At 39.8% G+C, this 26,109-nt stretch overlaps 1 protein-coding gene across 1 annotated transcript in view; it reads left to right on the top strand.

Annotated features, from left to right (window-relative positions):
- The window catches only part of CDC73 (cell division cycle 73), a 127,996-nt gene that overhangs the window by 98,307 nt on the left and 3,580 nt on the right, over positions 1 to 26,109 (top strand). Inside the window, exons 11-16 of the mRNA XM_044439335.1 lie at positions 6,788 to 6,845; positions 12,740 to 12,775; positions 12,966 to 13,053; positions 19,469 to 19,630; positions 20,774 to 20,874; positions 25,690 to 25,831. Of these exons, the coding sequence (XP_044295270.1) occupies positions 6,788 to 6,845; positions 12,740 to 12,775; positions 12,966 to 13,053; positions 19,469 to 19,630; positions 20,774 to 20,874; positions 25,690 to 25,831 (587 nt within the window). The remainder of the gene's footprint in view (positions 1 to 6,787; positions 6,846 to 12,739; positions 12,776 to 12,965; positions 13,054 to 19,468; positions 19,631 to 20,773; positions 20,875 to 25,689; positions 25,832 to 26,109) is intronic.

The following is a 26,109-nucleotide window of genomic DNA, read 5'->3' as shown; positions in this document are numbered from 1 at the left end:
TGTTCCATTCCACTAAGAATCCAGGGCCTTTATTGGCCTGTTTAGAGTTTGTCCTTCCGTTTGGGGTATTTCCTCCATTTTAAGAGGAAACACACAGTTGCCTAATCCCATCTGTATTAAGAATACAGATTAGGAAAACAGTACAAACAAGGCCAATAAATTTCACTCTCCTCCCATCTGTATTAGGATATTTTATTTTTCATTTGTATCTGTGTGACTCTTACCCCCTCTCTTGCCAGTCCATTGCATTCCCCCTTTCTACTCAGTTGTCAGACACATAGTTCTCCAGTCGGTCAATATTGCATGCTGCTGAGCCCTCCCATACAGGGCTCCTCTGGGATTTTAAAAAAGGTGGGGGGGGGGGGGAATCTGCAAACTGAGATTACCACAAGTGTGCTGATGCTTCCCTTTTGCATGAATGTTGTAGTGTTAGGGTTTCAGAAGCATGGAAAAGGCTTGAACTGAAAAAGGAGGCAGTAAACACACACACACATCTAAGACCTGGGAGGCAGTAAACACACACACACACATCTAAGACCTGGTGAGCAGTTGGTACTTGCAGAAGAAATTCTGCTGTCCACCTATGACATGCCTTGTGTTTCTGCATTTAATCCCCACCCCTCTTCCTTTATGACTCTGACTTTTTTCCTTGCTGCTGGCATAAGCTTCTGTCTAGCTTAGAAGCATTCAATTGTCACCTCATTCAGCTCATGCTGTACTGGCCGAGAAAATAGCTTCCAGCTTCATTCTCTCTGTCCTTCCCTTCGCCCTTACTTCCCATAGCTTGCTAGTGCCAAGAAAGGACAAGGAAGATCGAGCTAGACTGCTGTGAGCATTGCCAGGAACTGACATTGAATGTCTAATGACAGCAGGGAACCGCATGGTTGCAGTTTTGTAGCTCATTCTACATCTGAACCCTGTGCGCACAGGAAATGAGATTGAAGTTGGTGTTTTGTAAATCGTACTGTAAAGTCTTTTCTTTTAAACTCTTTCATTTCCTGAATTACACTTTGTAAACCAAGGTGATTCTTATACATCTAATACTAAAAGTAGGAGGATTTAAATGTCTTCATCCATCAAAGCTGCAAGTATGCAAGGAATTTTAGGACAGCAAGTCACTATCTGTGACTGTCCTGGATGATCAGCTATTAGCTCCAAAAATTCCTTGACTGCTATTGTATGATGGCCTATAGAATAATTTATTTGGTACCAGGACAGAATCTTGATCTATTTCTTCTTTTGTTGTAAGCAAATTGTTAGTCCATGTAGCTGAAGAGAACAACCTGTATACATTTTATTTATTTATTTATTAAAACATTTCTATGGCAAAACATGCTGGCACTTTTGTCTGGAAACACAGAAGACAGTAAAGATCCAAGTGGGAATTTCAGTGGCTACAGCAAATTGACAGTTGTAGTCCCTTTTCACAGATCCCATTCAGTATTTTTCTTAACCAGAATGCCTTCTCTGACACTTTCAAGTAACTACCGAGCCCATATTGGGCAGCTTGCCACAATCAGGGAGGGAAAATAAGTCATGGTGGCTTCTTTTCACAGCATGTGTGTGCCATCACACGCCACATCCTAACCTACAATTACCTGTGTAGATTGCTTTCTCTCTGAACTTGGTAAGGTGGGTGGGGGTGGCTTCCAAACATACCATTGGTTGACGTGCCTGAGTGGGAGCGAGCAAGTACACTGCTTTCTTCAGCAACCCATTATCCTAAGTTGTTGAACCAGATGTCAGAGCCCAGGCATTCAGATTTTAATCACTTCTACCTCCTTCATCTCAGAATATTGAGCTAGCCCATCCGCCCCAATCTCACTGAAATATATTTCACTTTCCAATTCTGAATCATTTGGAATGCAGCCAGCAGTCCGTAGGAACAGTTACCCAGGACAGCCATCTGCCACCTGCAGACCCTTCTTACTCCCAAAAGCCACAACCCAAGTCAGAATCCTGTAGAATGTAGTCGTAGTTCTTCACAAATTGCCAGTGAATGTTACAGGGCTTGCTTTTTTCCTGTGCCTTACTATGACAGTTTCCACAAACTGCACTAATCCAGTGGTAGGGTTTATTAAAATATTGCATGAAAAAGGCATTCTTATAGTTGATTTCAAAGCAGTTTACCAGTACTTTTTCTATTTAGAATTGTGGTTCAGCAGCAATGAAAGCTTTGAGCCCACTACTTCTAGCCATGGAGGAGGAAAAGAAGTGTGGGGGGCAGGGGAGTGCAAAACAATAGTTTGCTATGTCACAAGGATTCATCCAAAAGAAAGCTTACATTGTACACAATTCTCCGTTGTGGGTGCAGATTGTAGATAGAAATTGTGTCCCTATCTAACATGAAGTGTCATTGTCAATTGAAAGGTGACCTATGCTAGAAACCTGAAATTCTTTACAAGAACCTGTCAGTTTAGTTTGGCATAATGGCAGGAGTGATGAATTTTTGGTATAGCAAAGCAAAACTAGTAATTTCAATTTTTGGATAATCATGTACATCCCATAGATTTTGAAGTCTGCATGGAGTTTACATGGTATTTCAGTACTCAGGTACTGCTGTTAAGAAAAACATGGGTGCCGAAAGTGGGGAAACACATCTTTTTCTTATTTAAGCACACTGATTCCATGCTCCCAGCAGGTTTTCGGGAGGTACTTTAAAATACAGTTTTTAAAAGCCTGGCCATTCTTTTCTGGATCTAGTTCTTGGCTCTCTCCTTGTCCTTTCTCCAGTCAGAAAACAATTTTCAAACTTTTCTGTATGACTGAAAGGTTGGACACAAGTACCAGGTGGAGAGCTTACAAAAAAAGATTTGCATGCCATATCTTGTACTTGGATTTGACAATTTCAGTGGTACAGATTTGACATACTTCATAAAAGTCTAAACTAGTAATAGAGTGAAGAAGTAGTTTTATAAGTACCAGCTATTTCTGTTCACTGCTTGAAAGCTAATTTTCAACTGTATTATTCATCTGCTTACCAAAAACAGACCTCATTTGGGAGTGGGTTCCAAAAGATTGCTTTTGTGGGAGAAGTGTCCAGCAGTGTAATAGCAAGGACTCCGGGTTTCCTGTGTAATCCTGTGTTGGACCTGTGTTTTAGAAATGCTGTGCTGCTTTGAACATTACTCCAAGCATATGAACTAAATTCATTCCCTACTTTAAGATGTTTTTCAGCAGTGGCAGAGAGGTATCATGTTCAAGAGGTGTCATGTTATCTGCAACAATCTAGGAAGTTGGAAATGTTATATTTCTTATGAAATGCGTATGTGTACACACAGGGAGTCTGTTTTGATGATGTTAAACAGTTGTTCATATTGAATTTTCATTTGCTTAATTTGAAGTTTTAATTCATTTTTGGTACGGTACCTGTTCGCATTTTTTAAAATTTTAATAACTAATATTTGCCTGATGATAATTAACTGTGATTATGCTCATTGAACTGAATTTCTTTAACCCAGTTTTCTTCCTATCTATACAAAATAATTGTATGTTCCTATATGCTATAGTCTGTAGCAGTGATGGCAAACCTTTCAGAGACCAGGTGCCCACACTGCAACCCAATACCCACTTATTTATCGCAAAGTACCAACACTACAATAAAACCTGAAAACTGAGGTTTTAGTTTAGAACAAACAACTTACAGCCAGTCCAAGCAAATATATATATATAGCCTTGGCAGCGAACTAACTGGACAAATGAAAGCTCAGACAAGTGGGGGCTAATGAGTCGCGGCACACGACATCATCGCCTGGCACCGCTACTCCTTTCCAAGCATGCGCATGGCCCCTGGGTGTGCTGTTATCCAATGCTTAGCTGCTGGGCAGATGCTGGAGCGACATAGCTCACCTGCTGACAGAGAGGGCTCTGGGTGCCCACTGTGGCACACATGCCATAGGTTCGCCACCACTGGTCTATAGGAATTCTGTACCACTGCCCAGACTTCCTACCCTCTTGCCCATGAAGCTCATTGGGTGACGGTGGGCTGCGCACATGCTTTCAGCCTAGCCTAACCTGCCTCACAGCTGTTGTGAAGATAAAATGGAGCAATGGAAGCAACCTTGCATGCTCACAAAAGGGGGAAAATTATATATGTGCAATTTAAGTAATTAAAATAACAACACTATCCTCTTTGGCCATTACTGTAGGTGAGCAGTAGTAAGAAATAATTTCTGTTGAACTGGGATGGGTAAACTTTATTCTCATATAGTTCTGTCTTTTTCTTGCTTTGCCCTCTCTGCCACAAAAGGAAAAGCTTTTATCTCTGGTCAGCAGTTGATTCAGGAAAGAAGACAGGGCCAAGGGTAGAGATGTAAAATTTCCAGAAATTTTGTCACCATGGAAAGAAACTTTTTTTAAAATCCCCAGTAAAAGAACTAAAATATTTGGAAAAATTTAAAATAGCAACATTAGCACCCTTTATAGGCAAGTAAATTTGTTCCTTTAGGAACATTACACAGACACATGGTTTGGAGTAAATTTAACTTTTTAAATGTTGTGTCCTGAACAGTGAGGATCACCTAATCTGTAAGGAAGCTCTTTAAGTTTTGACAGTTTATGAAAGCAGGGAAGAAACCTATTTTTTTTAAGGAAACCAGCAATGTCATGAAACAAAGATAATTGTCTCTCCTCTAGTAATATCCATAGGACCTTTGCTTTATGTTGGTTGCAAATTGACCTGTTATATAACTGTATTTCATGGAGCTTGCATGACTCATGTCTGGAACAAGTAGATTAACAATCTCATCTGATTCCCTATTGCTGGTTATTGGTTGGATTTCATTACTGGTCTGTATGGAATACTGTTTGGGACTGATCCAGTAGCTGTTGAAGACTGGCCTGCAAAGTGTAAAGGAAAATGCACACAGCAGGAAAAAGCAGTTGTCAATACCTCGGGCACATAGTTGCTGAGCATGGATGCATAACAGTGATTTGTGAGAAAGGGAACTGAGTGCTGAATCAGTGCTCATGCTTCACTCTCCTCCACTCTCCACAAGGTAGGGGAAAAGTACAATAATCATTAGTCTACTTGGCCCTTCCCCATTGGAGGTTGTGATCTGGCAAAGCAGAAGTACCCATGGATGCTCCAGCAGTGAGAATAGTTGGAATATTATACCCAGCCCTGGCCAACAGAGACCTTCCAGGCATGTTTCTCGTGTGTGTGTGCCAGGAGAGGGCCCTGCTTCTCACTGTTAGGGAAGAGTATCAGAACAGTTGAGAGAAAGCCCAGTATTTGCATATGGCAAATGATAGGGAGAGAAGATGTGGGAGACAATTGGAACAATTACACATTGCAGCCAGCGTTGCTAGTTCCCTTGCTTGTGTGTGTGTGTGTCACATTCTGTCCTGACATGCCCAGTTGTTGCACTAGCTTGGTGTTGGGTACTTGGTTGTCTGAATCCCAAGCCGAGTCCCAAGCTGAAGTACCTGCTAGGGTTCAGAGCAGAAAAGCTAGAAATGTTTTCAAGTTTCTGTGGGTTGTGAAGCCAGCCTGTTCTGTGCAAAGTGGTCACTTCATACACACATACCCTTTTCTCCAGTTGCCTTTCACTAGGCCAGCCCTTGTGGTCAGAGAGTTATACGAGGACCCTATCCATCTGCAGTACAGTCTTTCTGTGTGAAGTTGTGGTCTTTATGCCAAATACTAAATCCTTCGACCAACAGTTCTTCAGTACTTGAATGCACCCTAAAATGGTTACTCATTTAGTTAGTTTAGTAATTCTTGTAGACTTTTCATAAGGCTATGCTTGTTGCACAAATATTTGAGTGCTCGTTTTACCCGAGAGGAAAAAGATCCCAAATCCCATTTCATCTCAGGGGAGATGCTAACATACCAACAACTCTTGAGTGAAGAGGTTTTTTAATTGAGAAACCAGCTGCAGTAGGATGAAGCCTTGGCTCATGCCGAAGAGAAGCTTCACCCCCCCCCCCCATATGATCACAGTCCATTAAATTTCTCTATCTCCCAAGGGCCTACAATCTCAGCAACCAATCAGCAAACTCTGTCATCTACTTGCATGTTCTACCTAGTCATTGTCTAGCTTAGTATTGCTTTCTCTAACCTAACCTTGACCGGCACATCTGTAACTCCAGAGATAAAGGCACTTAGGGAATGTACTTGCTTCAGCTCTAAAGATTAAAGCATTCAGGGAGTGGACTTGTTTCAGCTTTCGAGACCATTACTATCTAAATACAAAACTAAAATAAGGATATGAATATACATTTATACTTCTAAGCTGCCTTTTTGTATAACATGCTCATTTATTTATTTTTAGAATAATTTCTTTGTAAAACATCTTTAGCCACCCTATTGCCTTTGAAACTCAGATCCATGGTTGGATAGATTTATTCCCATCTTCATTTTAAAAAGAGCAATATAATACATTATTGCTCCATTTCCACTGTTCAACTCTTTTTGAATTTCTCCAAATAAGCTTTCTGCTCATCAAAGAAATATTCATTCATTTTCTATGCTGCCCAATAACCAAAGCTTTCTGGGCAGTTTACAACAGCACATTAAAACTACAGTATAAAATATACCATATTAAAACATCATTAAAAAGCTTACTATAACAAAATTTAAGACCAAATTTAAAACAGATACATCTTTCAGGATTTCTAACCATGTGTAGTAAATTGTAAAATAAAATAAAATTGGAAAACAGAATTGTTTCTCTGGTCTTGTAAAAGATGTGGTTGAATTGCTGTCATGCAGTATATGTTCACATATTCCTCTGTACATGAATAAGATGGTATTGTATTAAAAGGCTATCTTATCTTTCTAAAGGAAGGAGCTTCAGCGCGGAAGACTCAAGCCCCAGCAGCACAGCCTGTGACAAGGCCAGGTATAAACCATGTTTAATTGTTTGAATAGTGTCTTAATTGCATAAGCTCCTGATGCCTTCCCAATGGAAAATAAAGGGCTCTTGCTAAATAATTGTATTCCATATACAGTATATCACAGAGGTGAGTACACCCCTCACATTTTGTAAATATTTTATTATATCTTTTCATGTGACAACCCTGAAGAAATGACACTTTGCTACAATGTAAAGTAGTGAGTATACAGCTTGTATAACAGTGTAAATTTGTTGTCCCCTCAAAATAACTCAACACACAGCCATTAATGTCTAAACCGCTGGCAACAAAAGTGAATACACCCCTAAGTGAAACTATCCAAATTGGGCATTATTAGCCATTTTCCCTCCCTGGTGTCATGTGACTCGCTAGTGTTACAAGGTCTCAGGTGTGAATGGGGAGCAGGTGTGTTAAATTTGGTCTTATCGCTCTCTCTCATACTGGTCACTGGAAGTTCAACATGGCACCTCATGGCAAAGAACTCTCTGAGGATCTGAAAAAAAGAATTGTTGCTCTACGTAAAGATGGCCTACATAAAGATGGCCTATGAGAAGATTGCCAAGACCCTGAAACTGAGCTGCAGCATGGTGGCCAAGACCATATAGCGGTTTAACAGGACAGGTTCCACTCAGAACAGGCCTTGCCATTGTCGACCAAAGGAGTTGAGTGCACGTGCTCAGCATCATATCCAGAGGTTGGCTTTGGGAAATAGACGTATGAGTGCTGCCAGCATTGCTGCAGAGGTTGAAGGGATGGTGGGTCAGCCTGTCAGTGCTCAGACCATGCGCCGCACACTGCATCAAATTGGTCTGCAGGGCTGTTGTCCCAGAAGGAAGCCTCTTCTAAAGATGATGCACAAGAAAGCCCGCAAACAGTTTGCTGGAGACAAGCAGACTAAGGACATGGATTAGTGGAACTATGTCCTGTGGTCTGATGAGACCAAGATAAACTTATTTGGTTCAGATGGTGTCAAGCGTGTGTGGCGACAACCAGATGAGGAGTACAAAGACAAGTGTGTCTTGCCTACAGTCAAGCATGGTGGTGGGAGTGTCATGGTCTGGGGCTGCATGAGTGCTGCCGGCACTGGGGAGCTGCAGTTCATTGAGGGAACCTTGAATGCCAACATGTACTGTGACACACTGAAGCAGAGCATGATCCCCTCCTTTCGGAGACTGGGCCGCAGGGCAGTATTCCAACATGATAACGACCCCAAGCACACCTCCAAGACGACCACTGCCTTGCTAAGGAAGCTGAGGGTAAAGGTGATGGACTGGCCAAGCATGTCTCCAGACCTAAACCCTATCGAGCATTTGTGGGGCATCCTGAAATGGAAGGTGGAGGAGTGCAAGGTCTCTAACATCCACCAGCTCCGTAATGTCATGGAGGAGTGGAAGAGGACTCCAGTGGCAACCTGTGAAGCTCTGGTGAACTCCATGCCCAAGAGGGTTAAGGCAGTGCTGGAAAATAATGGTGGCCACACAAAATATTGACACTTTGGGCCCTATTTGGACAGTTTCACTTAGGGGTGTACTCACTTTTGTTGCCAGCGGTTTAGACATTAATGGCTGTGTGTTGAGTTATTTTGAGGGGACAACAAATTTACACTGTTATACAAGCTGTATACTCACTACTTTACATTGTAGCAAAGTGTCATTTCTTCAGGGTTGTCACAAGAAAAGATATAATAAAATACTTACAAAATGTGAGGGGTGTACTCACCTCTGTGATATACTGTATTCGTATCATGTATATTAAAAAGTTGCTTTTGCTATAAAATAAGATTTCTCTGAAAGAGATCTCTCGGAGAAATGTTAATGTATTTAGATGGCACAGTATTGGGACTCTACTGGTTTTGTTATCTTTCAGTTGTGTGCCTATGCTTAGAAAGGTCATGCTGCCTGTCACACTTATCGCACTGGGGCTGTTGAAAATAAGAATGTATTTGGACAGGCAATGATATGAAAAGAGTAGAAATAGCAAAAGCAGAAATACGTCTGGATAAACGGTTCCACACGGGGTCACACTGGCAGATGAGATTTCACACACATTAACTGAAGGACTGTTCAGGCCTCATCAGTGCAAAGACTGGCCTATATCATGATTGACCCTCCATATTGCAGGGTACAAAGAAATATGTAAAGTGCCATAAAGCATCTGGAGAAAACATTCCCTCAGGATTATGCTAGAAAAAAACATTTAATTTCTTAGTTGTATTTATTTTTACAAGTTCATCAGTGTTCCTGATGGCATCTTACTAGTTTCATGGGCAATATACCATTTGAAGTTAGTGTGGATATAATCCTGAAAGTACTCAGTAAATTAGAACTCTTAAAACATGAAGGAGTTATCAATTTACCATTTGATATATAATAACAATATTTGTTACTAGGAAGATTAAAAATACCATGATAAATACAAATGGATTTCTTCCAGATTGCAATGTCAAAGTATGTTGCTCTCATGCTCCCATAGTCTTACAAACCTCAGGCATACCTAGGGCTGAGCAACTGCCTCTCCTAACTCCTCACTTCTTTCCAATGATAGTACTATAATTGAAAGAAGATTTCAACAGCCCTCAGTCAAGAACAGTTATACTGGGGGCATCAGCTATCCTGAAGTGCCAGGTGGTTGTGCATTCAACTCTGCATTTATCAGAGCAAAATAGTTACTTCTGGGATGTTGAGCTATTTAATTTCAACTTGCTACCTTGAAGTATAGTGTTCTTTAACATTGTAGCTAGAAATATGTGACAATATTTGCTTGAGCTACAATTGCATTGTTAGCCAATTGTGTTGGGGAAAACAAACCAAAAGTACCAGCTGAAAGCAAAATATACATAGTTACATCTTCTCTCTGTGCCGAAGGAGGTTTCCCATGTTCAGCATAGGAAAATATTCTTAAAACCCAGGTAGGTTCTATAGCTTAAGTAGTGTAATTACTGGCTTTTTGGTGGTGGTTTGGATCTAGTGAAACACTACCAAATAGGGCTGGCAGGAAGGGGATCTACCCCACTCCCTCCTTCCTGAAAAGCATCTTATGAGGATTTCAGAACATGGTGGGCAATGGCACAGAGGGTTAAGTGGGGAAGAAGACTTCCCCCAAAATTGGGCAGAGGCAACTCTTATGAGTTCTGGAAAAGGAAGGAGTGGAAAAGTCCATCTCTGGATCCAAGCATGGATCAAGGAAATTTCAATGAGAACAAAGCTGCTGTACCTTACAGATGTAAATCCTATTTTGTTTACCAGCCTGGTTGAGGTATTCAGCCTGATCATGTATGGCCACAACTTTTGTAGAGGACTGGGGTGCAAGTGCTGGTCCAGCCCCAATATCAGCATATGTGATAGCTACATACCTTCCATCCCCAAATCGCACACATGGAGTGTACAGAAGTGGGGGTTTTAGCTTCCTTTAGACCTGTAAACATGTGCTATGATGAGGCAAGTCAATAAAGGAAATTAGTTCCAAGTATTCTTCTATGCTCTTGAAGTTCTTCAGAATCTTTTTTCTATTAAGCTAAAACTTTTCTTTCTCTTAAAAATATGATTTCAGAATGTCTCTGATAAGCATTACCTAAATTGAGTGATAATTAGTGTTGTCATGTCTTATTTAGGCCTAGTAGATCTACTAGACTGGCATATAAATGAATTAAATAAATGAATGAATTACTCCAGCTGTGCATGTCGTGACTGAAACTCCTGCTGCTTGTGCATATGCACTGTCGTGTGTAGATGTAATCCCTTGGTATCACAAGTGTTTTGGAACAGTCTGTGTAATCTTGCATTCCCTTTCCATATCTTCTTACAAATTGGCCCTCAGCTGATTTAATTGCGATGTGTTCCTATTAAGGACAGGTAACCCAACTCCACGCTTTGCTTTTTAACTTCTGGATTAGAAGAACACCCCTGTTTGTGGTAACAGTGGATAATGGTATGGACCGTGGCAAATGAAGGGATTGTGATCCGATACCTCTATACAAGCCTCCAGTCAGTAGTATAAAATATATTCATTGTTTTTGCAGTAACGGTGCAATCCTATGCCACAGAATCATGCCCACATCTTGCCTACCAAAAGAGGCATGCGAGTTCTAGGATTACCCTTTGGTCTTGCTGGCCGCTGCTCACATAGTATATGAGCTCTGTGGAGCACTCAAACAGCACTTGAGATATTGCAGGGGATTCTGGGGCAAACTTTACGGAGGCAAAAACTGCTGTTTTCTGTATGTGGCCCTTTATTTTAAGAGGCTTCTTCTGCAATTGCTGTTATATCTCTAATTTTTATCTACCACTAGAATTACCTTGTCTTGCAGAATTCCTGCCTGTTCTGCCTAGAATTGAGTGATGTTTAACTCAGTACTGAAAAATATGTAAATTCTCCTTGCAGCAGTTCAACAGCAATTTTCTGCATTGTGGAAAACTCGGCATTTTATTTATTAAGTTACTTATTTATGTTTTTGTACCACCCACTAGCCAAATTTCTCTTGGTGGGTCACAATAATTAAAGTACAAGCAAACCTAATATAAAACTATCAACTTGTAAAACAGCTAGCAGCAGGGTAAAATTAAGCATAGCAATACATTTAAAAAGAAAACGGAAGAACTAAAAAGCCAGGTTAAATAAGGTCTTCACCCGGCAGTGAAAAGAACACCAAAGAAACCACTTTGGAGGTCATTCCAAAGCCATGGTCTTAGGGTTTGAACAGGTATATATGGGAAGAGATAAGCCTTCACATAACCTAGCCCCAAGCTGTTTAGAAATGCTGTTGATGTTGCAGATTTGCTCATATTGGTTTAACTGTGCTCTCCATTTCGTGGTATGTGTGGGGGGAAGCCCACTTTACTATTCTGTGTATAGGCTTTTGAAGCCCAGTTCCCAGCATATGTATTCAGACATAGGTCCAACAGAATTATAAAAACGGGACTTATTTCCTGGTTCCAACAAGAACTTCCTACTGTCCACTGGAAATATTTGACTAATGTGTATAACAGCACTTACACGATGTTTCTGTAGTGTGGTCAGATCACTTTACTAGGAACTTCTTCACATACTCCAATTTCTTACTTGAAATAAGATTTTGTGCTCATGCTCTCTTAAATGGGTCAGTGTGGGGTTTTGGTAATTGTCTACCTCTAGTGTATAGGCAGCTTTGTGCTTCTGTGGAGTCATATTGATCTCTAGGAAAGCAGCATGGATGGCTGTTGGTGCTGGCCTCTTCTTGCAGGGAGAGACTAAGCTGGGGGTAAGTACCTGCAGCCAAATTCCAATTGGATGTTGTAGAAAAAGGGGGTAGCCTGCTTGGTTTGTGTTTGGTAAGTGGGAGGAGAGGTCATTCTTCTGCCCCTGTGAGTGCAGAAGAGAATTTGGGTGCCTGCTTGCTCTTCAGACAGGCAGAATGTAGAGATGAGGCTTCAGCTAATCTGTAGTAATAGGAATGTTGCTGTTTACACTCTCTCACCCAAGGGGGAATGAGAAACCTTGATTATCCAGGGTCTTTTCTGGACAAGCTCATTTCTATCTCTGATTAATGCCTTAGCCATATAAACAAATTTGCAAAATAGCACTTTCACATATCCAAAGTGCCTCACATCCATGGTCCTCTTGTAATTCCTACAACAACCCTGTATGATACATCTATATTATTATCTTCATTTTGTAGTTTGGGGAACAAAGCTAAGAAGGTTGCTTGCCTAAGGCTATCTAGTAATTTGATATGAGCTGATTCAAATCAGGCACTCCCTGATTTGTGGGTTTCTCTCTTAGGTATACACCATAGGAGTTGGAGTAGACTGAAGATGTTTTTATTCCAGATGAGAATTGATTAATCCAATCTAGAATTAACATTTGTTTGATTAAGCAATTTTTTCTGGTGTCTTTTCCTCCACAGTTTCTCAAGCAAGGCCACCTCCAAACCAGAAAAAAGGTGAGTTGCTCCTAACATCCTTTTAAAAACCATAAACTGCTTATTTTATGTCTTCAATCCTGAGTGAGGATTTATGCTTAATTCTGCATTCTTTCATAATTTTAGCTGTAGAGGAAGGGGTAATTATGATGTTAATTGTATTTTGTTAAAATTGTATCTGCTACTTGTTAAAAAAAGTATCTCTTTACAGGATCTCGAACACCCATAATCATTATTCCAGCAGCTACCACCTCTTTAATAACTATGCTTAATGCAAAAGATCTTCTGCAGGATCTGAAGTAAGTAGCTGAGTAAAATATACTTCATAAAAGCCTGTCCTCAGATGTAAAAGAGAAGTAGCTGAAGAACTATTTTATTCTAATAACAGTGCATTCTGTTTTGTAATGACTGCTTTTTGATTTGGTAGAGGAACACTGATAACAGATATGTAGCTTACTTAGGAAGAAACAAACAAGCAAAACACCAGTGTGATTGCATTTTATAATGCGAGTATACAGACATGAGAGATGAATGCAGTTCTGAACAATATTATGGATTTGTTTTCTAAAACACTCACTTTAGTTTGCTTCAGTTCTATGGCCTTGCCATATACTTGAAGATAACATTTAGATAATATTTAAGCTAAATTAGGTGTAGATAATGTTTGCCTACCCACTTTTTCCAGATCACTGCCAGGAAGATAACTTAGGCTGCAAGCATCTTGCCAAAGTTCAGACAGGGCTGTATTGACACTAGTTTCGAATATAGTGCTCAGTATTAAAATATTTACCAGATGCAGTTCACTTTTACACACTGCTTTTCAGGTCAAAGGCCATATTCCATTTTGGATTATTATATTATTGCATTGCATTTATCTTCCTCTTCTGAGGATCCCCAGGTGGTTACATAATTCCATTTTATCCTCACCACAGCAGCCTCTGATGTAGGTTAGGCTGCAAGTAAGTGACTGCCCCAAATTCACCCAGTGAGTTTCATGGCTGAGTGGAAACTAGAACCCAGATCTCCTGAGTTGCACACCAGCATTCTTAACTGCTACAGTCTCTCTCTGGATAAGTTCTCAGAGGCAACACTGCAGTGGTGAACAGAGCTGAAAGCAAATGGGCAGAAACAATAGATTTAAAATATCAGCACATTTGTCTGAAAGCTTTCTACTGTTGGTAACTAACTTAGAAGAGCCATTTCAGCCTTCAGAATGGGGAGAGAATGCACAAATACCAGGGGTTTATTGGTTAGGAAAATAGGTTTGGAGCCAAGACCAACAGGTATTGACTTCTGGTGAATCCTAGCAGGTTGGATTGATATGAATGTGACTCCCAGGTTTGAGGTCCTATGTTCCTGTTACAGTTAGCTTTTTCATAAAGAAATATTTCACACCGAGGAAAGTTAAAATGCTGTTTAGTTAAAAATCAAGACAATCTATTTGCTACCTTGTTGGCTGCAGCAAAACCTTTTTGCTCTGTGTTTTATAGCCTCACTTCCAAATGAGTGTTTCTCTCTGAGATTTAACGCCTTGAACCTTAGATTAAATGTGATCTCTCTGGGGCATATTTGGAGGCCCAAATCCTTCCAGACATCCCAGAGCAGATTACCTACGGAGCAGATCAAAGCAAGTTCCAAGGTCAAGACTCTTCTGTGTAAATATTCAGAACAGTTCTGGGTCCATCTAAGCCAACATTGCGGTTTTCCACAGTCAAATGGGTCCAGGAATTCTACAGGCAAATTCCATCCCCCACTTTGTGCTCTTGAGCAACTTAGCATTGGGATATACTACTGGCTGCTGATAGACCAAGCCTCAGTGCCCTTCTAAACTTATCTAAGCCGATGACCACCACCATGGATGTTCTCTCTGAAGAAGGGCTGCTTTGTTCCCCTAAATATACTGCCAGTCTACTTTATTTCGGTACAACTCCAAGATCTAGCATTAATGTTGGGCTTGGGCTTGGAAGATCTAGGTTTTAGTCCCCACTCAGAAGTGAAGCTCACTGGTTGTCCTACGTCTTAGCGCTGTTTTCAGAACCTACTCCACAAGATAACATGGAGTGGAAGAGGAACATGTAAGTTGTCTTGAGTTCCTTGCAAGAGGGGAAAAAAGGCAGTATATAACTGTAATAAAAAATGAAACAATAAGAGAGGAAGCGATTTTCTTTTCGCTTCTCCAAGTCATTCACCATTATATAATATGTATCTACTCAAGGCTTTTTACCAAAACTAATAAACTCAAAATGTTTTAGCTTTCTTTGAAGGGAAGGTGCTCTGCAACAGTTGCTAACTGCAATTTTCTGCACTTTTTCCATTTGTCATCTTTTCTGAGATGAAGCAGTAGAATTCAGTGATCCGCCATTAGAATTTTTTTTCCAAGGGAAAGATTGCACTTTAATATCTAATATGGAATTTCTGTAGACAATAAACCCGTATCAGCCTTCAGTAGACACCTATGAATTTGTTTCTCACATTCCTTCATCAGATTCTGATAAAATTGCAAATGTGTTTGCTGACTTGAAATGAACTTTACAAATACCTCTGATGATTATCTCTGAGCTGATATTCCAAACTGATGTTTTTTGTCACAAACATGGGTCAGGAACACCAGCTGAAGAAAATGGTAAAGGTTGAGATACAAGACAAAAACTGCATAGTTTAAGCACTCTTCCTTCTTGCTGTTGCTTGAGTGCAAATAATTCCCTCCCATTACTAATTTGCAGCAAAAAAGCAGCAGCTGAGCTATTGGAATGCATGCATGAATTGGAAGGTAACATAGATGTAGTTTTAGACAAAGAAATTGAATAAATTTTATTTTGCTTTTGAGGCATATTTTTAAAGTATGTGGTGTTGGTGTACAGAAAAAAATCTAGCCTCTGTCACTGTATGAAAACTGAACAAATCAAACATTAAGAGATTTTGTATTTGCAGTTCTGACCTCCTTCACACACCTCTTTTCTGGGCCTTAGGAAATCGTACTGATTCACTTCTTCTCTCACTATTATTCCTTTGTCATCTCACAAATGCACTGATGTGGCACTGAAGCTTGATGACTTTGAGCACGGTTTCATTGTAGCAGGGCACATGAGGGTGTGGCTCCGTGGGTATAATTTTAATTATTTGCCTGTGTGTTATTCCCCAAAAGTTTGAGAAGGGAAATGTCATGTTCTTATTATGTGGATCCAACATCTTTCCCAGTTCTGTTGTTTTCTGTTTTTATGTTCCCTTTTATTTTATTTATTTTTTATAAATTTCCCTGTTTCACACATCAGTGGACCAAGAATGAATTGAGAAGAAACAAGCAAATGATTCTCTAAAAATCAGCAAATGTTCTGTTGAGTGATTTGAATCAGTTGCAGTAGCTGTTCTCTCAGCTGTAAGAAACTTTTACATGAATTGCAATGGCTTTTATTGCAGTAAGATATGTTATAGAATAAGAAGCTTGATCCAAGTTTCCATTTTTCACAGTCTCAGAAATCAGACATAAGGGCTTCTGTGGAGCGATTGAAAATGGTTCTGCATCTGGTATATGTGTTAAAAACAGAAATGCATGTTTGCTTTTATGTGTTCCTACAAAAGCCTGGGAAGTACCTTGTATCCTGTACCCTGATTTTCTAAAATGTATAATTATAGTTTGACCCAGCAGAGATGTTGTTGTTATTGTTACGGTTACACTGAATTTATATCCTACCATTTTTCTTTTGTGCGGAATTCAAGGTGGTTTACATAACTCCATTTATCCTCAGAACAACCCTATGAGGTGGGCTAGGCTAAGAGTCTGTGATGGGCCCAAAGTCACCCAGTGAGATTCATGGTCAGGTGAAACTAGAACCTGAATCTCCTGGGACCCCAGTCCAACACTCTAACCACCACACCGTACAGACTCTTCTCTGATAATAAAAATAGGCATCGTCTCCTGCTTGGGAAATCAGAAGTGGACGGTGAACTCATCTGCACCATATTCTTCCCATGGTCTGCTGTAGAAAAGGTCTGCAAACCAGCTGTGAGAATGGAAACCATTTCTACTTAAAGGAGTCTCCAGTGTCCCCTCTTCTGGAGCCTCCCCTACTGAAAACTGACTGAAAAGTTTTGAGGGAATACTCTGGGACAGCTTTTAAGGGGGGGATGTGCATTCGAGAAAGGGAGAAGATCTTCCCATTTCAGAGACTTTGGAGCCAAACTGAGATTCAAGATGCCTAAACTGCAAACACAGAAATAGAGCGAGTCAGAAGGGACCTCCCGGGCCATCTAATCTGACCCTCGGCTCCATCCAGCTTCAGTCATGACATGCCTTCCGTATGCATGCCTAGTAACACTGTACAATAACACTGTACAATTATTGATTCTAAGGAGTGAAAATGTGCTTGGGGTGGGCTGTAAGGAAGGAGAAGATATGGAAGACCATGGTATGGTTGCCTGTTTAGAAGATCAGTAGTACTATACTTTCAGTGAGCCTGTGACATTCTTTTTTAACCTGTTTACAACTAGGCATCTTTTGTTCTTGTTCTCAGCTTTATCCACAGTCTTTTTCATTTCAAGGTAACAAGAGTTACGGAATCATTAATGCTGTGAATCTACTTAAGCATGAACCATGGCTAAAAGAGACAAGATGGATGTTTTTAAAAACAGTAACACTGTTATTTTAAGCCCAGAGCATAATTCATAAAGGAATGCCAGCTGAAGTCTTAACATATTTACCTTAGTTCTTCATCATTATTAGGCCTCTCCTGTACAGTGTGCCATATTGATGTGCATATCATAATCAGTATTTCAATTTAAAAAATTCAAAATTTAGCAATAGAAAAAGGAGGGCAGCACCAGGTACAGCACCCTAGGTGGTTTTGACCAGCTGCTTGCTTCCTTATGTCACAGGGTCTGAGGAGCTGATGCAGCTCCTTTTCAATATTGTTTGGGGTCCCAAACCAGAACTAAATTAAGAGAAATTGCTTAGTAATTTCTGAAGCACAACACTTGTTCATAATTATGGAATATTTTGAATTTAGGATTGGCTGCCTCTCCCTCTTGTATATTAGAAACATAGAAACAGAGCGAGTTAGTAGGGGGTCTCCCAGGCCATCTAGTCTGACCTCCGGCACCAGCCGGCTCCATTTATGACATGCCCACCTTGTTGGCAAAATTCCACAGCTTTCACTGAGGTAGTAGTGAATTAGAAATGATGGTCTTTCCAGAAGATTCAAATAGGAAGATTTTAAATTATACTTCCAAGAAAATGATGTGAAAATTCTTTGGAAATGGTGCTCCTGGAAAGGAAATCTTCATAAATACATTAGGGATTCAGGGCAGTTAATATTTTGATACCGTATTTCCAGCTCTACCTATATATAAAACATAGTAAAACTGTGTTTCAACACCTTTGTATTTCTATTTTAGAAGCCTTGTTTTACTTAGATCATGCCTGTCCTCCTTTACAGAAATGAAATTCCAATGTTAAACGTTAAGAGTAATAGCTTTCATTGTCCAGCTATTTCAACAAATACTCAGAATAATGACATCACCAACATTAACTTCCCATAGTAAATTTGGTGCCTTTAGCCAAACTGACTTTAATATTTTATTAATGCAAAGAAGATCAGAATATTAATGGAGAAGTGTCTCTCAGTGGTGTACTGCGCTTTCCACCTTTAGTTTATAAGTGGGTGATGGAGATAATCTTGATCACTAGGAGAAAAAGGAATTCATTGCTGGTAATTGTACTGCTATTGACCATTCCCAAGAAGAACCCATTTATGACTTCTGAAAGCAAGGAAATTCAATAAGTGCATGGTTTAAATGTGGTGCTTGTATTCAGTCATTTACATTGTTAGAATACCAAAGATAAGTTTGGGGATTTGGCAGTGGCCTAGCTAACCATTTCTATTTCAGCACACTTAGGTGATGCTAATAGCTTACTGTCATGGATATACTTCTTAGTCAATAAACCTTACTTTTTGTATTTCTCTGGTCCAGATTTTTTCTTCTCAGGACTTGTACCTTCCTACCTTTGAAAACAACTGTAATTTATGTTTTACCCTAGTCTGAATTTCAGACTCTAAAGAAATTTCACATGCCACAAAATAGGATGAAAAAGTTATCACTTAGTCCACTGCTACTGCTTTGGTAACTGTGGGCAATATGAATGTGTATATGTCTAAATTGACTAATGCATATGATTAGGGTTCTGAAAGACATACAGTAGTTAACACGATTCATCCTAAAACTTCTGCCAAAATCAGTCTTTGAATGAAGTTTGCACATACAAGTTTTGTGTTACTGCTGAATCTCACTTGTCTTTGATATAAGCAGAATCTTGTGACACTTTAAAGACTGAAAGATATATTGTAGCATAAGTTTTTGTAGGCCTGAACCAGCTAGTATCTAACATGAAAGCATAGTAAATTCTTGTAAGAGCCTTCATTGCTTTTTAGTCTGTTGCAGATTAACATAACTGCCCATCTGAAATGTATTTCTAGTAGCACCATTTCTGGTATAAATATTTCAATGAAATACTTGTCGCCTTTTGTAGTAGCCAAGGGAATTCTTCAAATGACTTTGCTCAATTCAGAAGCAATGCTTGCTGTCAAGTACTTCAGTGTCCAATTCTGTCCAATTTCTGATTAATCTTTAGCCTGTGTACTACCTGTTGTTTTTTTAGCTTGCCTGTGCAAAATCAATTAGTACCAGTCTATTAATTCTTTCTCTATCTATTTGTTTAAGGTTTGTGCCATCAGATGAGAAGAAAAAGCAAGGCTGTCAGCGTGAAAATGAAACTTTAATACAGAGAAGGAAAGACCAGATGCAGCCCGGTGGAACTACAGTCAGTGTTACAGTACCATATCGTGTGGTTGATCAGCCTCTAAAACTTATGCCTCAAGATTGGTAAGGGATGATGTTCTATTGCTCTTTAGATTGCCCTTCCTCACCCAGGAAGTAAAACCATATAGTTATGTAAAGCACATTCAGATGTAATTCTGAAACTCTTCTTAATCCGTATACAACAATATCCTATGATGTTGAACTGATTTATGCACAAACCTAATTTCTTCATGACAAACATTTTTATGGCATTCATGTGATTTATGTATAAAACTGCTTACTCTCAGGGCTAACACCAGCAGCCATTAACTGCAGTAGCCCCACTGTGAATAAAGTCAACCACTGTCTTCTTAATTTCAAAACTGGAAATCTTACTGCAGCATTAAACGTACTCACTGAGCGATTGGATACCATTATCATGTTCCTAGTCTAAAGGGGTTCTGACAACTTAATATTATTGAAGAAGCACCCCTTTCTCACATGTTGCCAGCACTCTTGAGTATCATCTGTTTATAGTGCTAGGACTACAAAACCCACAATGGCTGGACATTATTTTCCATTATACAAAACAAAGCATTGGCAAAATTTTATACTGTGAGCCATGCAGAGAGCCCAGATATGGGCCATTGTAGTGGCATATAAATCCATTAAATAAATAATAAATATTAATAGTGGATCACTTTGAATCTCATTGACAGGAAGAAAGCTTGTTTCCTTTCTCCAAATTGCAAAACAAATTAGCAACATTCACAGAGAAAGAGTCACATCAAACCCTAACATTACTATGTTTCTCCTTAGCTAATGGTTATTTTTTACTTTGTAATATTGTTATATCATCATTCATAGTGTAGCCTTCTCAAGGCAATTGACCAAATAAAGCACTCACTGCCCTTATGAATAGTTCAGCATGGATTGAAATTACAGCTACACTCTGTTTTTTATTAGCTTGGTTATTGTCAAAGATGTCCTGAACGTGACCCACAATCTAATCATGTCTGCTTGAAGCATGGATATAGCCCTATGCTGTGTAGAGAACTGTTTAATTATGAACAACTTCGTAGTATCTAAAATATTACAGGAGCTAAGATATGCATATCTTTAAGGTAGGAACTTTTCTCTTGCTCTCATCATACTATATATGAGTAAAGTATGAAGTGCTTCTCTCCCCCACTCCCACTTTTTTATTTATTTATTTTTTTAAAATAGGGACCGTGTTGTGGCTGTATTTGTTCAGGGTCCTGCTTGGCAGTTCAAAGGCTGGCCATGGTTGCTACCCGATGGATCACCTGTTGACATTTTTGCAAAAAGTGAGCATCTTACTTTGAGCTAATTCTGTGGCATGCGCTTAATAATCAATAGCTATATTGTGGTGTGTTTGTGGCAGTGAAGCATCTGAGACTAATTGGCAAAACTGGTTTAGTAGTTTGGTTCTGCTTTTCTGAGGAAATGCTCAGTTCCCCAGAATTGAACTCTTAGTTCCCCAGAAATGAAACCACATGCACAGTCAGACTGAGGACTGAGGAGAAGATCACGACATAGAAAAGCAAAGGGACAGGAAACCCAAGATGGAACTGGACTCTCCCTCTCTTTGCATGTATAGTATTCTCAGTTGGAGAACACCTGAATAGAGCTCCTAAAACCTAAGTTTAGGAATCAGATACGGGCTACTGGATCCATGCATCCTTCCATCCACGTTGCATGTGAATTTCACCTACCTTTCCTCCCAGCTTTGGCATTCCATTTCTGTTTGGCTAAACTGAGTTAAAATGCACTTTCATATGTTCCTAGTTGATTGTTGTTTCTGATGTCATATGACATAGTGAAGAGGACAGATCTTGCACACAGCTGGTGAAGTACTGGAGAGGACACTTTGGTTTCCATATTTCTTCTTCAATATTCAGCATGAACCTGGCTGAAAATTAGAACAGTTGCTAAAGAGGAGTCAAAATCTGTGGCTGTGTTTTTAGTTTTATTATATAAACAGTCCTGTTTATATCAGGAAGTTCCACACCCAAACCCACAGAACTGGCAGGAGGGCCCTTATGCAATCTGTATTAAGGAGATACTATTGACTTCTGCCATGGGATGGCTTGAACACATCTCATACACATAATGCTGTAGAAAGCTAATAGCTGAAGGAAACAAAATGGGCCACATTTCTCTCTCAGCTTTATTTCCTCTTCTTGGATATGGCAATAATAATGACTTAAATTACAGATTGGTTGCAGAGTTACAAGAAGATAATGGATGTGAAGTACTTTGAACATTTAAAATCTAAGCCCTAAACAGTAACTATCCCGGAAGGAAGGAAGCTCAGTGCAGTTGGCAAATAAAATACGTATACTATGTATGTTTGTCCCACTGTTTGTCCTAAATCAAATCAAGTTCCAAAAGAAAAAATGTATGAGCAAAAACAGAGTTTCAAGGATGACTGTACAGACACTGTGCCTTGATAAATCCTTCTGTTTGATGCTGTAGCAAGTCTGTGGCTCCCGACCTTCACACACTTAAAGAAGCCAAACGGCAGCACAAGCAAACTGGCTTTCTTCCATGGTGAAGAGTAACAAAGATTTAAAGCTGGTTATCATAGATGGAAATTTTTAAAAAGAAAGAAAGCCGATTGCAGTAAGACCCAAGAAAAAGTCTGAACGTATCATGCAAATCCTGGATTAGGCTCCATCTAGAGCACATCACTCTATCTCCCAGTATCTCACAATATCTCTTTATCCTGGCAAAACTCCTGTAAAATTTCACTTCAACAAGGCTTAAAATAGTACTCTCTTTATCCTGTGTTTTCCAATCTGCAGGTCTTGATCTCTTGTAAAATAATTTGTTTATTTGAGTCCCATATAACAATTGCTGCTGGAGAGAATAATTTCTTTTATCCCTTCATTTCAGAGATGTCTGAAGTAGGCATTTTGAATGGAAAGTTTTGTTTTTTTGGCATTTTAACCAACATGAATATTTTATCTGAATGCCATTTTAAAGGTCTGCTTGCAATTGCATGTTAATGCAAGTCTATTGAACTTGAAGGTCACTTTTAGTGGATTGATTCTTGTTCAATATTTTTTGCTCCCAACTCAAAGGATCTGTTTGACATTCATAGATTTCTTTGTAAATGCATATATCTTTGACAGATATACTTTTACTTTCTGCAAAAGGAAAAGTCGGTGTAACGTAGCATGAGATTAATATTTTTATTATAAATGCTGGAGATGTCCTTGATAGATAATTGATATATTTAACAGACAGAATTCTTGTTGACACCAAAATGGATTTTTATGGGGGAAAAAAACCAACTTTAGGCACGTTAAGGTTTAATCCTATGCACATTTAGAGAGAGAAAAGGAGCTCCTTAGCTTACCTCTGGACTTTTAGCACCCTTTTTCTGTCCAAGCACACATTACAATGTATGTCTATGAAGGCATGGGATACTTCAGATTCCTATGGACCCACAGCTCTGATCCCCTCCCCGCACCTCTCAGCTAGCTGCTTTCCCAAGCTCAGAAAATCAGCCTCGGAGAAGGTGTAAAGGGGATGGGGAGTGAAGGAGGCTGTGGCTGTCGGGATAGCAGGCATCCTGGCCTGAATTGCGGAGCAGCAGGCGAGGGAGGCAGAGATGCTTCTGCAGCTCCTCCCACTCTGCACTGGATGCTGATCAATTCCAAGGTGTCTGTGCATCATGGGCACAGTGGAGAGCCTTGTGCCTTTCTTGTACCACCTGTCCATGATGGGACTTGAAATGCTTACTGGCACCCCTGCAAACAATCGAGTGTGCCCTATTTTTACTGTTAGATGTGTTTTTAATCGATGTTCAGTGTTCTGATGCCAGGCCTTTTCCATGGGAAGGCAGAATAATGATTTTATTTATTTATTTAAAACTTTTATATGCCGTCACCCCGTGCCGCGGCATCTCAGGACGGCTCACAAATGTACAATTAAAAACAATAAAACAATACAAATTCCATAAAATTATATAAAAACAAAAAGCGACTGTTAACGATAAAAATATTAATTTTTAAAATAGCAGTTAAACTAAAAGGTTTTAACCTGGCGCCAAAAAGAATATAAACTCGGAGAATTTAAATCAATAAGAAGATAAATGCATTTAAATAAATAAGAAGATAAATAAATAAGAGTTGAGAAAAGTTAGCCATCATGCGCCTAAGGTCCTGTCCATATATAACCTCTAGTGGCAACTTCAGTCTCTCTTGCATGTGGTTCAGGCTCCTGTCACAAAGGTAATACACGTAAGCGCTCCTCACAGTAGGTCTTGGTTAGTGCTGCTCTGTCCTACAGCAGCATTGCTCCACCATTCCACACATGGAGGCACGAGGAATAGTCGCATGTAACAAATGTGGAGCAGCTACAATACGAATCCCAAGCACAGGAGAGGAGGTTTATGGCAGCAGTTATGGATTGACAGGAAATGTATGAATTGGGCTTGCGCCTCTCTGTCTAGGGAGAATGTCCGAGACTCCCTTGAGATCGCATCTTCACAGAACATATTTAACCTAACACTTCATTTTTAAGAGCAGATGAGTTGAAACAGCCGCTTTGGGAAGACAGCATGAAAAGACTGCCCTCTGATACAGGATAATTGTACCATTCACTGTGCTGTCAGTCTATACTGTATTTTTCATTTCTATAAATGACTTGACCTCCATAGCACGTATGAAGTGAGCCTGAGCAAAAATCATGATTCTCTACAAGTTTAGGTAAAACAGGATCACATGCAAGGTAGCATAATCCTTGCTAATTTCCTGCTTTGTGGTGCTCACTGTTCTTGCCAGAATGCACGCATTCAATCTGAGTGCTCAGAAGCATTCAAACAGCATCTATTTTCAAACAAGCATTCAAACAACATCTTAAAAATGAAGCCTTCACAAAATTTGCAATTGGCTGGCAACAGGTGTGTGGAATGTATGCTTTTCTGAATTCCTTGGAGGAAGGTGAGATGAAAATTAGGGATGCAGTGTTCAATTAAGCTAACCAATGAATCAGTGATTAAAAAAAAAAAAAACTTAATTGACTGAAAAGATTCCTCCCCCAGTTAATCAGCTAGTAGGTTTTATGTAATTTCTCATATGAGTGCTTTAAAAACTGCAGATGGCAGGCACCTTGATAAAAGAGACATTCCTCCTCTTCTCCCTCAGAGATGGGTATGCCTCCTGCAGGAGGGTATCCGCTATGATGTATGCATCTAAAAACAAAGGAAGTAGGGTTCTTGCTTCAGAAATTGTATTTATACTCATATGCAAACATATGGAAAGTTATTCCATATTTCTAGATCACACTCATATGCGTAACCATTTAAAATACATTTAATCAGGCTTCAGCTGTAATAGAAATATAACATATATAAGCTTGTTATGATGGCAGCCCCCTAGAAGCTAAAATGTTTTCTCAAAATCCCAGACCTAAGGATCCAACAGCTCGTTCACATCCCCAAATCTCCTTGTATTTTATTAATTTTTATATCTGTCTCAGGAGCTCAGACATAGTGCCTTACTTTTTATCTTCTCTGCATTCCTGTGAGGATGATTAGTGCCTTTCTAAGGTATAACTCAGGAAATTAATATATGAGTAAGGATTTGAGCTTGGGTCCTCCAGCCTACAACTAACACATTTCAGCAGGCATCCCCACTTCATCCCTCACCATTAACAGGGCTGGTGAGTGTTGTAAGCCAAACTTCTTTATGGTCTCTGTGCATCACGCATATAAGCTGTGCACCTGATGTCCACCCAAAGAAGAACAGTTACAGGTAAGCAACCTAATGAGCCTTGCCGTCCTATGCTAAAATGGGCTGGTTCTGGAACTGTGAGAGTAGGTGGGATCTCCCCCAGGCTCCCAGTCGGACTTACATGAAGAACTAGCAGCTTCATGTTGGTGGTATCATTCCACAGTGATGTAACCAAGAGTGCCTCCACTGTAACAGGCATTGAGGTTCACCACATGTCATACAGACTAAGCTTTCATGAAAGCCCATCACACTCCTGAGGGCACCACTGGAGAATCACCATGTGGCTGGCTCTTGGCCTTGACTTCTGATTCTGAACCACAAATGTGATTGGGTTTTAGAGTGATTAATTGCTGTGTTGTCTCTCCCCATCTTGTTTAGTTAAAGCTTTCCATCTTAAATACGACGAAGTTCGTCTGGATCCAAATGTTCAGAAATGGGACGTAACGGTGTTAGAGCTCAGTTACCATAAACGGCACTTGGACAGACCCGTGTTCCTTCGTTTCTGGGAAACACTGGACAGGTAGATATCAGTCTGGAGAACTGATACTTTTATATGAAAGGTCTCAAGCCACTTACCAGATCTTGCAAGCTGCTCAAAGATCCAGAAAATTCCTCATACTCAAAACATTTGTACGAGGTCAAAACTGTTCAGCCACCTCGTTCAAACTGCATCTTCGTAAGTGATGTATAAGAAATCCATAACAGTTGCGGGGGTCCTGCTTTTCCCTCTCCTACCCTGCTTAACATGGATGTAAGGACTGCTGATAGCAGGATAAATGTATTTCTGTACTGGATGCA

Source organism: Varanus komodoensis, unplaced genomic scaffold (assembly GCF_004798865.1).
Source record: "Varanus komodoensis strain SLA01 unplaced genomic scaffold, ASM479886v1 scaffold34_1, whole genome shotgun sequence".
NCBI classification, from domain to species: domain Eukaryota; kingdom Metazoa; phylum Chordata; class Lepidosauria; order Squamata; family Varanidae; genus Varanus; species Varanus komodoensis.
Note: the sequence above shows the minus strand (reverse complement) of the source record. Positions and strands in the feature narration are given on the sequence as shown.